The sequence below is a fragment of the Antechinus flavipes genome, chromosome 1 (assembly GCF_016432865.1).
Source record: "Antechinus flavipes isolate AdamAnt ecotype Samford, QLD, Australia chromosome 1, AdamAnt_v2, whole genome shotgun sequence".
Lineage (NCBI taxonomy): Eukaryota > Metazoa > Chordata > Mammalia > Dasyuromorphia > Dasyuridae > Antechinus > Antechinus flavipes.
The window spans coordinates 511,824,436-511,836,726 of NC_067398.1; the positions used below are offsets into that span (position 1 = coordinate 511,824,436).

At 32.2% G+C, this 12,291-nt stretch overlaps 1 protein-coding gene across 2 annotated transcripts in view; it reads right to left on the bottom strand.

Annotated features, from left to right (window-relative positions):
• Nucleotides 1-1,127: 1,127 nt before the first annotated feature.
• The window catches only part of SPIRE1 (spire type actin nucleation factor 1), a 191,921-nt gene continuing 180,757 nt past the window's right edge, over nucleotides 1,128-12,291 (bottom strand). For both annotated transcript variants that reach the window (XM_051970489.1, XM_051970488.1), the window contains 5 exons: nucleotides 8,874-9,011; nucleotides 7,733-7,803; nucleotides 7,115-7,142; nucleotides 6,879-7,015; nucleotides 1,128-4,804 (listed from right to left, as the gene is read on the bottom strand). In XM_051970489.1, coding sequence (XP_051826449.1) covers nucleotides 4,546-4,804; nucleotides 6,879-7,015; nucleotides 7,115-7,142; nucleotides 7,733-7,803; nucleotides 8,874-9,011 — 633 coding nt within the window. In that variant the 3' untranslated portion in view covers nucleotides 1,128-4,545. The remainder of the gene's footprint in view (nucleotides 4,805-6,878; nucleotides 7,016-7,114; nucleotides 7,143-7,732; nucleotides 7,804-8,873; nucleotides 9,012-12,291) is intronic.

Sequence of the window (12,291 nt, forward strand, 5' to 3'; positions counted from 1 at the left end):
TGCCTCAACAACAACAACAAATGGAAAGATGGGGGAAAAAAACCAAAATGTGCTTTGATTTGCATTGCATAATACCAATAACCATAAGAATAAAGAAGTAGATGTATATTATGGCAATCCATGTTTCATTCTTCACTTAAGATCTTAGCTTTTACCATTTTTCTTAAAACTAAAAGCATCACAACACTGTTTTCTTCTGAAACTGTCTTTAAATTAGTTTAAATTATTCTAGATCAGTTTAATTAAATGAGTTCAATTTCAATGTCAAAAGTTTTAAGGTGTTTTTTTTTTTTTTTTAGATGAGTGGTAAAATACAGAAAAGCTTAATCACTTTGAAAAGAAGAAATTTTTTCAACATTCAATATGTACTAATGTAATTTATCAGGAAATTGTCAGTTATTAAGTAATGGTATAAATGGGGTTTTAAATCAGGCAGGAACTCGGTATTTCACTTATTTCGGTAAATTGAAGGAGAAAAGATTGGAAAATGTTAATTTCATTTAACATGGGAAAAGAAAAATCAAGAAACTTTAATTATAGCATTAATCTATTGATACACACATAAACGCATTAAAATTTAAGGTCCCATTTCAAATAAAAATAAGGTGGCATTTAAAAAATTTTAGTGGTCTGAGTTAGCATAGACAGATGATCATTAAAACAAGAATTGCTACTCAAAAAAAAAATTTTTTTTTGAGGAGTGTTACGGACCATGTCTGGGTGAAAGGGCAGGTCAATTCAGCCTCCATAACTGAATCATAACATCTTAAGGAGTTACAAAGCAGTCTTTATTGACACAGGTGTTGCTTGTGGACTGGGAATGAAATAAATTGGAAGAAGGAGAGAGGTCAAACAACACACCTGCCTCTCAGTGGAGAAGTGTTTCTATCATCATCATCCTCTCACTTGAAGGGATCCATTCTGCTGATCTGAGTTGGATCCCCAGAAGCCACTGGCAGGTGGCTTCCATATCACAACAGAGGAGATACCAGAAAGTACTTGGTAAAATGTTTTTAAGGTCAATAATAAAAATTCTCTTTCCTTCTAGTCCAAATGATTCCTATTATGAGCAGGTAAAGTCATCTATATCAAAATAATTTAGAAAAAAACATCCACACAGATAGAAGTAATGATGGAAAGGCTTTTTTATTTTTCCCCAGATAATTTTCAAGTAAGAGGCCTTAATGAAAAACGTTTAGTACTATCACCATGAATACCAATAAGACTTTGGATTTTATACACATAGAAAGCTGAGAATACATTCCTCATGGCCCTAATTTAATAGTTCTTCAATACAAAATTCTCGGAATTTTCACCATCAGTAAATTGTAATGGGACATTTTAGGAACTTTCATGTCTCCTATGTGATCTATAAAACCAAGTCCCACTTTTATTAATACAATTAGAAAAATAAAAGCTTTAAGAAAAATTCATGGTGGTGAGTTCATGTTACTAGTCACATATTCTCTTGCAACTTAATTCTTAAAATGCTACGTGCCATAAAGTCTCCAAGGTTTGACTTAAAAGGCTCAAAATTTGAAATCTAGTAAGATAAATTTTAATCAATGTGCATATCAATAAGACTTGCTTTCACTTTCAATCATCTTGGGAAAATTTGTTCCCAGTGTCTCCTGGATGACAGCCTTTCAAATATTAATAAATATATTACATGTATTTACAAACTTTCTCATGTATTCAGACAATAATATGAAGTTAAACTATAAGGAGAGAAGCATGGATCTCTCCACAGGGTAACTTCATGAGGTATGAGAACAAAGAGAAGTGGCACTCAATACCTGGAGTAAGCATGGGAGAAGAGCAAGGAAAGTGGGAGGAGAAAATCCAAGTGCTGCCAACCAAAAGGAAAAACAACTAACACTGAAGATAGCACTTTCAGATTTGTGCAGGACACTCAGTACAGTAGGTCATTTTATTTCAATTGAGCACACATTGCTCCAAGATCCCTTAAACTCCAAATAAAAGGGGCAGCACAGATAATCTTTAAAAAACAAAACAAAACACTGGATCACTGGTGAATGCTGAATAGAAGTAAAAAAAAATGGATACGATACATGTTCTAAAGAGAAGATTGGTTCTTATGGGAATTAAATAATCCTATAGAATTTAGCAAAGGAGAATAATGAGTTAAAACACAAGGATTGGTTTTGGCATCCCAAAAAGCACACCAATAAGACTAATACCAATTACAGGTTGACTGGTTCTTTTCTTTTCTCCTTTTCTAACAGTAACCATTTAAAAAAATTGTGTCATTTGTATCTACCATGCATCCTATTATGTTGAATCTGCCCATTTACATTCTAATGATCAAGAGAGCAAAAATGATTACTGACTAGAGTTTCATAAACTTTTTTACAATTATCATGGACCTAAAAAAGGAAGATAGGTTGGAAAAGTTACTTCTTGTTATCTAGTTATATTTATTTTTGTGAATGTAAGAACATCCTTCAATTTTAGGATGTTACCGTCTTTTGCTTTTGGTTAGTTTATTATGAGAAGAGGCAGTGTGTCCTTAAATCCTGCCTTACATGCATCTTGGCTATCTGATCATGGGTAGGCCACTAAGTCTCTAGTACTCCTAAGAACTCTCTCTAAGATTGTAAATTAGGTTTGTGTCACAAAGCTATGTCAATGAAAGGAATTTCTACATTGGGATTTCTCTATACAAATTAAATTATGGATCCAGACCAAAAAAGAAAAAAGCAACCAAAAAACTTGTCAAGCATGCTTGTGTATGTTATACACGCATGTTGAAGGAACTTAATTGAGCTTACCTTCATATCCCCTTTTCTAGCAGTTATTTTAAATGTTTGAATATGGGGTCCCAAAATATTGTGGCTCAGATAAAATTTTTTCCTGAATGTAAATTTCAAACAAATTGGTCTGTTAGAAAATGTTACAAATAAATTTCACTGAATAGGTTTTTCAAAGCTCTTAAAACAATTTAAACTTTAAACCCCTGGAGACATTATAGCTTCACATGCAAATATGGAGGAACTGTTAACGTGCATTATTTAATTAATCATTAAAATTTATTTGGGAAATTTTAAGCTAGGAAACCATAAAATTTTAGAACATTCTAAAGTAGTATTGGGACAGTTTTGAGGCATGTTAATTTCATGTAGAAATATTAACTATTTTAATACAACAACAAATAATTATCATGCCACCTATAGTGCTGTCACCAAGTTGAATATGGATGTTTCTACTACTGCTTTATGAAAATTACAGTGCATGTGCATTAACTGATCTGACAAATATCAATGGTTATTTGGTTGGTTGTATTTAAGCATATTTATGAGTGGATAAATTTCAGATGTACAATGGTTCACCATTCTCCTCCCCACCCCCATAAATACTACACAAATGAAACCATTTGTGAGAAAAAGAAATGCAAAAAAGCATCTGAAGCCAGTCAGCAGGTTAATGTTCTTGTAACTTTAAAACAGCTAAATAACCATGTTTGTTTTTAAAAAGTTCATTTACAAAAATAAATAAATTTGTTTTCAGTCTAAGACTTTAGGTACCAAATTACAGCCGAGTTTAGACTTGCTGGCCAAGTTGCTAAGATATGAAAAACATAGTTGATAATGTATCTGCTACCAGAATCATACCAGTGTGATTAGAGGCTGCCAACCTGTATAGTCTCAAAATAGATCACCCACCTTTCCAATAAAATCATGGGCTCTTTTGACATTATAGGAATTCACTCAAGCTGTTGCCTTATACCTTTAGTCCCCAAACTTCTGCCAAACCTCTATCACTCAATCTATTATTACTAATACTATCAATAATCATAATACATTCAAAGGAATAAAGTGTCACCTCCATGAGAAACACTGGTCAGTTATATTAGGGCTGACAAATCCAGCAGCTTTGGGGAAATAAGTCACCCATTTGGGTGTACAGCTTATGCTGGTGTTTTACACTAGAACACAGACATCATAAAGTCCCTTATTTAACCAAAATCTCAGATTAGCAATAAATTTAAAAAATCAATTTGTTAGCATTAGCAATCCTAGAGTTTATGCTGTGAGACAAGAATTACTATAGCCCATACTAGAAGTTTAGTATTCTCCAGAAAGGCTCTGGATTACTGAATACACTACATGTGAACACTATTAGGTGGAAGTGCCAATATGACTTACTGCTTAAAACTGTGCTAACACTGATTCCTTTGTTAGATTGGTTTCTCCTTAAAAGAACCTTTCAGCCTTGGTTAGAAAAGAACTGAATTCAGGGAAAATCGTTTTGTCCTTCAAATGTACAAATTAAAAAGAAGGCAAGTTTTGAACTAATGTTTTCTTTCAGTGCAAATTATTTGATTGGCTGACCTGTTGCATATCAGTAACAGATATGAACACAGCATTCAGTCAGTAGAACAACATGGTGCAACATATATCTGATCTAATGCAAATACAGGTCTATGAAATAAAACCACAGAAAGGAAAGGAAAGACAATGCAGTTCTTAGTGTTCTCCACCAATGCTGACTTTGTGAACAAGAGCAACTGGAAAGGCACGAGGCTCAGATTTCATTGATAGTTCTCTCCGAAGGGCAGTACTCTGAGGGACCTGCTGAGGACATGTAGAATGACTGTGTTTTCCTTTTCAAACGAGCTCGTTTGTTAGCCAGCACAAGGCTTCTCCGGCTGGAGCTGATGATTTCTGAAATAAATTTTTTGCAGTCTACACACACCTCCATAGTACTCCAGTCCTCCATCAATTCTTTGGGAAATTGTAATTCTTCATCTGATTTATCTACAGATTTAGATTTTGAAGAGAACCTAAAAAAAAAAAAAAAAAAAAAAGGCTTAATTTCCTCAATTAAGAACATCATGTGACTCAAATATAAATCTTGAACATGACAAATTTATGCAGTTGCTTATATATAAGGAGAATCTTATGCTACTTTACCAAGAAGGCCTTTCTTATTCACTTATTTATTAAGGCCTATTTTAAGTAAGATTTTTCATTCATTTCCAGTTTCAAACTTACTGTGACAAGGAATGTTAGGATAATGCAAAATCATGCCAGTAGAGGGCAACCTCTGGCAGGTCTCACCAAACTTAAAATGCTTCAAGGATACCTTGAAGTCATCTGCAAGGGGTTTATCACCCTGTGACTGTCACTGTTTTTCAGCTTTCAAAGACAAAGACCAGAAAATAATGTTGTTCTTCAAAAAAAATTTAAGAAATTTATGATGTAAAATGTCTCAGAATCTCAAAATCATAATTTATTTATAATGCAATGAATCCTCAAACTAGAATGTTAAAGGAATACTAACTACTTAATTAAATATTCTGTTTGAGAATTATCACACATGGAAATATATTGATTACTATTTTTTAAAGAATTAAAAAGCAAAGATGAAAAAAATACACTACACAAAAATCATACTGCACATAATTTGGAATCTCCAATTCTTTAAAAGTCACTTAAGAATCTTTGTATAACAAAAGGCAGGGTATGTAATTACTGTTCATGTGACAAAATCAATAAAGCCTCAAAGTTGTTCTTTTGAATATGTCCAAAATGTATCGGTTCACCCAATATCTATTTCTTTCTCACAAAAGTAGAGTACTGAATGTAGAATGCCATCACTGACTAATTCTGGTGATTTTAGTTTTCTGGTTGTTTAGAATCTTTAAATTACTTATTTTATGGTTTCATAGTTTTAAAAGATTGAGAGCTAGAATTTAAAAATATTTACTATATCATTTAAGCTGAAAATGAATATAACTATTAATACAGCATGAATAAAATGATTTTAATTTGTCACTGCAAGTTCTCTCATTAGCACCATGGTCTATCCTAGGAATTCTATATCCTAAATTCAAAAATAAAAGATTATCATTAAAGTACAATATCTGAAGGGAGAAAGCCTTAAAAGTTGAGAATTTTCAGCTTCTAGCACATGTTTCCAAAATGGTTCATAGAGTAACTTCTTTCTTACCCTCTTTCTTCTCTGTAATAGAACTGTAATGAATTGCAAGCCTTAATATCTGGTACCAATCCACTTCTGATCTGTGACCAATTCTCCCTTCTTAAGAACCAAAATACACTTGGTTTCTAATCTATCCTCCTCTACTTAAGATGTGACTCCCACTTAGCATTAGAAAGAATTCAGCATCCTGTCACCTTTTAAAAACATTTACAATAGCTGACATCAAGCTTTATATATACATACACACACACACACACACACACACACACACACACACACACATATAATCTTTATCTTTGAATTTTTTATATTTTTATCTTTTAAAGTACACAAAGTGCTTTGCAGTCCCTTAATATTTTCTGGACTTAACTGTTTTTTCTTTAATAAGAAGCCCAAAATGCTGAAAGCCAAACTATATACAAAAGATAAAACTTTTTTCCTAAAAACAAGAATGGGGGGAAAAGTAACCAGAATAGCTCTAAAGATATCTTTAAGAGTAATTTTTAAGTAGTGAATTAATTTGTAAAAATTGCATTGTAAATGCATTTTGCTTTTGTGGTAGCTAGTTTAGTGCTGAAAATGAATGGGGTTTAAAGATGATCTAGTCCATCATCATATTAAAAAAAAAAATTGAGGTCCACAGATATTAAGTAGCTTGCCCAAAACCTCAGTGTAAAAGTTACAGAGCTAAGATCCAAACCTTGTGCTTTATCTATTCCATCGTGCTGCTGTATTTTTAAGTTTCAAAAAAGTTTAAACAACCTAATTAAACTAAAAAATAAAGTGTTATTTAAATAGCTGCTTGCCCATCACTAAAGCAATGAATTGTTTTTGGCAAAACCCAATTTTACCATCACTCATTCACAGACACAGAAAAGATAATTAAAAGATGATAAAGTTCTAGGAATTCTCACCTGGCAATGCTCCGAAGTGGCCGATGGTGACTAGCAGAAGGTTTTTCAGGTCTCATAAAACTTTCTCCTCTTTGCAAGGCAGATGGTCCCAGAGAAAAGATAGGAAGAGTGGAATATGGCTTGGATGGTAATCGCATCTGTTACCCCAAAATGAGTTAAAGAATTAAAAATGTTGGTACGGATATATAACCTGTGCACTAAATTCACGGTTAAAAGTAGCACTTATCTTAGCTTACCTTTTTGCAGCACTGTGAACATACTGGCCTGTATATGAAATCAAAAGCAGTAGTCATTATATGGCATATGAAATTTTTTGTCAATAACTGAAGGCCCATTTGTCTGAGTAGAATGGGTTTCTATACTAGTGCTTTCTTCAATCAGAAGATAGACAAATACAAGTTATTCTTGGGGTGGGGAAAAGGGGGGGGAGAATCCTGAATGAATGGATAAACCTACATTTATATAAAATTTTCATTTTTCCAATGAGATCACATTTATAGTAGTTTATAGTATAAACTATTATAATTTATAATAGTTTATATTTAAACTACACATGAAATTTATAAGCAATTAAACTACTATAATCAAAATCATCTTTACTTAAGTTAAATAAATAATAACCAGGAATTCATTATTCAAGTTTATAATAATCTATCGTTTGGTAAATTATTATATAGAAGCCAGTACTTTCACCCCCCCCCCCCGAAAGATATAAGTAATATAGTAATAAGTAATTCAAGACAGACAAATAAAACATTACCAATAGTTTTCTTGTGTAGAGAAGTTTTAAGTAAAACCAGTATCAACGGGATTCATATTATTATATATCTTTCATCATGTATTAATTGTCTTACCTCTTACAGAACTGACAGGTATAAGACCAAGTGAAGAAGGAAAACCTCCTAGTTCGGCAACAGAAGCAGAGCTAGAAAATAAAATTTGAAAAAGAATTTTATCAAGAGTTAATTTTTTAACAATGGAATAAAGCTGTGATGTGCATATTACATAAGTTCAATGGATGTCATGAAGAGAATTGAGACATTAGTTTTTAAACTGGTTTTCCCTTATGTAATGTATCTATTATCCTTTTAAATATTTCATATAAATAAAAAAATATTTCATATGGATAAGAACTTTCCCCACATACTAACTCATTTATTCCTAAGTGTATGACATTAATTTTATCTTTTTTTAAAAAAATATTTTATTTTATAATAACTTTATATTGACAGAATCCATGCCAGGGTAATTTTTTTTACAACATTATCCCTTGCACTCGTTTCTGTTCCGATTTTTCCCCTCCCTTCCTCTACCCCCATCCCTATATGGCAAGCAGTCCTATATATGTTAGATGACATTAATTTTATCATGAAATTTTCAAGCTACATATTAGTATAAGCCTATAAATAAATACATACATTTTTATATATACTTGCAGTTTCACATGAATTAAGATCATAGGTTTAATTTAAAGTCCTGAAAACAAACTGAAGGATTCAAAAGAATTGTACTCTCCCATTCTGGGACATTTCTTATTTACCAAATCCACCAAAAAAACCATCTCAAGATATATATATATATAGTTTTATATAAACACATTAATTACAAGGTTTATTTTTAAGCCTTCAATAAAATTGTACTATTGGTTAGTTTGGTATTTCAAGAGGAGACCTTGGTCATTCTCCTTCTTAAGGGAAAGCCAGAAAGAAATACCACTCAACTGCTAGTGAAGAAAAAAGATTATAGATTCCAAAGAAATCTTAAGAGTCATGCTTCATGCATATATTGTATCTAGGATATACTGTGGCATATTTAACATCTATAGGACTGCTTGCCATCTGGGGGAGGGGATGGAGGAAGGGAGGGGAAAAATCGGAACAGAAGTGAGTGCAAGGGATAATGTTGTAAAAAATTACCCTGGCATGGGTTCTGTCAATAAAAAGTTATTAAAAAATTAAAAAAAAAAGAGTCATGCTTTAACACCCAAAGATATACCTTTCCTTTTTTCAATGCAGTGTAGACATCTTTGTACTGTTGGTACTTTTCCAACTCTGCCTTTACCAGCACCTGGCGAATATGCATCACTTCCTCCACGGTGAGAGCCAAGCATTCTACTGGATAACAGAATTCTTCCTGAAATTCAAAATTCCACAGGAATAAGACACTCCCATGCCCACTTTTGGTTTTTTCTTTCAGAGAACCATTTACCTGGTTAGTAGAAGCTTCAAAGAAGGAAGATTTTTCATGAAAACTAGAAGAGTTGGCTGATCCATGGGCATCACATAACTTTCAAATACCCTAACTTAAGAAATGACATAATAACTGCTAACTGTCCACATAATTTAGTTCTAGATGCCATTGCCATTTAACAACAAATTCAACAATTACTTCAAAGTTTTCAGGTTCAGGTACTTTGGCTCATGGAGCTGTTTTATTTAGTAGTTATGTATACTTTTATAGTCAAAGTTTTTCAGTCATTTTTTACTTTAGTCCAACTGCACTGAAGTTTAATTTCTGGACTGAAATATGTAAGCTGTTACTTAGGGCTAGTGTTCCACATAGCATGTGAGACCAGCAGCAGCACTAGTGCTTTTCTTAAATATATATGTTAGTTTGTGGTGCCCAGAAGAGCCAAAGAAAGTAGTTAGTAATTTATCCCCAAAGGTTTTATTTAGTGGGATGTCACATCAGCAATTACAGTAAAACTCCAATATTATGAATGGAATTTGAACATGAAACTGATAAGTTAATTTCACAGTCTGGATTTGTTAAGAGCATTTTTGTTCTTCCTTCCAAAAGAACTGTTAAATATGTAAAAGATTTTTGGGAGGATAGAGGTGAGGGATGTGGGGGGATGAAGCTGGACTTAAATATTATTATAAATTTCCGAGTGCTAATGGCTCAGGTTTTGATCCTTTAAGAATATGTTAGATGCTGATGTAATTGATTCCACTGAATAAAAAAACCTCATTTCCATCTGTTTGTCATCCAACTCTGCTTTTGATTGGTTAAATCTAATAGAAAGACAGAACAATTATGCATTCCCACCATTCTATGCTTCACAGGCACTATTGTGGTGAAGTGACACTGAAACTTAATGTTCTCAGTATAAACACATTAATTCACTCCCACACACCACACACACACACACACACACACACACACACACACACACGCACAATAGCATTGCTCACAGCAACATACTGATGTTTTTGAAATCTAACAAATAAGCCAGATGAAGAATCAGATGACTATGGATGTAGTCAGTTGATGGAGTTTTAACAATCAGTTCTGTCTTTCAATCAGAGAAAAACAAAAATTGAAATCTGTGGGACAAACTCCACAAACATTAGCATTTAAGAACCACCACATTCTTAAGAACTATTGCCTTGCTTACTAAAATGAAATGCAAACTTCCCTCTGTTCCTTTAACCACAAAAAAAAGCTGCTAAAATTTGTTTAAATTTTTATTTTCTTTTATAAAAACTAGTGACTGGATGTGTCTTATCTAGTCATTTGGGGAAAGAACTGTTGGTTCAGAAATACATGATTTGCTCCCAAAGGTGCAAAAACAATCCCATCACACAATTTCACCTTCCAATGGGAGAAATTTTCAGATACATAATAAGTGATTTTACATTTGGGTTCCATATCTATTGTACTTTGATTTGCCTTGAGAAACGGCATAGTAGCGAGAAGACAAGAAACTTTTTTTCAACGGTATAAGCTTTCAAGAGTATGAAATCTAATAAATGAAGCCAACTGAACATATTTAATGTAGCTATTGTCCTTTTAGATATTTCACATGAATAAAAAAGAAAAATATTTCATACGGATAAAAACTTTTCCTATATACTACCTCATTTATTCCTCTATGACATTAATTTTATCATGAAATTTTAAAATTACATAGTAGTGTAAGCCTGTAAATAACCACTCATTAAATTATTTCATGTAACTATGATGACGTATTTATTATTACTTTGTTTGCTAAAGATTAAGTGGTATCTGTTTGTTTTGCAACATCATATTAATATATATGGCAAGGATATATATATAACATGTTCTTTTAGTTTTAATAAAAATGTTGATTCAAGCATATTTTAAACTAATCACCTTTAACCATATTTGAAAGTGTACCACTTTAGAGATTGTGCAGGAAATAAGAGAATATTTTGCTTGCCTTTTTTTTTTCTTTTTAAAAGCAAAGTTTTCAATGCTACCCTCTACTAATATAATCAGTCAGTCAGGTTCAATGCTAATGTTTTAATTCTGGAGCTTTCACAAGGACAACAAAACTTCAATGCAACATGAAATGAAAAACAAATATGCTAAGTTAAAATAAAAACTTTCTACATACTTTTTTTTTAAATGATGAAAAAGATAAATTCAATACTGCTGAGTAAATAAAATTTCAATGAATTGTGTTGAGAATAAACTAGCTAAAACTCCAAAGTATCAAAGCATTTAGAGTTTTAGTCAAACTATAAGCAGGTCCTCAATTATTTAATTATACCTAATTATTTTATAACATGCTCCACCATCATTTTAATTAGTAGACATTATAATGTAAATTTAATTTACATGTAAATATAATGTAAATTTAGGATTAAGGACCTAGAATTTGCAAAACTGCCACATTTTCTTTATCCTCTGATTTTGGATCTACCTCCCAAGGTCAGCAGGGAGAAGTCTGAGGGCGGAAATGTTCAAGAAGAGAATGCATATTATCAATATGCTATATAGTTCAATGCGCCCTTAAAGTTCATTTTTCATATTAAATAGTGGCATTAGGAACTAGTTCAATACTCTCATATTTTCAGCATTCACAAGGGATCATATTTGCTAATAAAAATATTGATAATCTAAGTATGATGTTACTGAGCCACAATACAAAAAGATAGTTAAGCTCTTCTTTGGCATTTTACAGGTACACAGAAGAACCTAGAAAATACAGTCCAAAGAATGCATCACAATGCATCATCTTCTGAGTTTTTCATAAATTACAAAGAAGTAACTACAAATCAAAATGAGCAATATAAATCTGACTAGTCTGTCTTTTATCACAATTATAAACGATTAAGTAATTTTTTTTTACCATTGTTATGTTTAGATTTAGTGAGCTTTGTTTAAATAGAGGATTAGAAAAGCAAAAATCAATTATGAAAATGCTGGCAGATCTTCAATGATAATGGTAGGAACAATAGTACTTAGAAATTAAATCATTCAAGTAATACTGCCAGTATCAAAACAGGGAAAGAAATTGAGATTCACTCTGTATGCAATGACCTGTTACCAATGAATAGAACTGATTGGGAATCACTTACATTCAAGAATTTATTTTTATGGCACAACAGCCAATAAAGAGTTGATGAAGAAATCAGCTTCTGGGTCAGCTAATAAAACATAATTC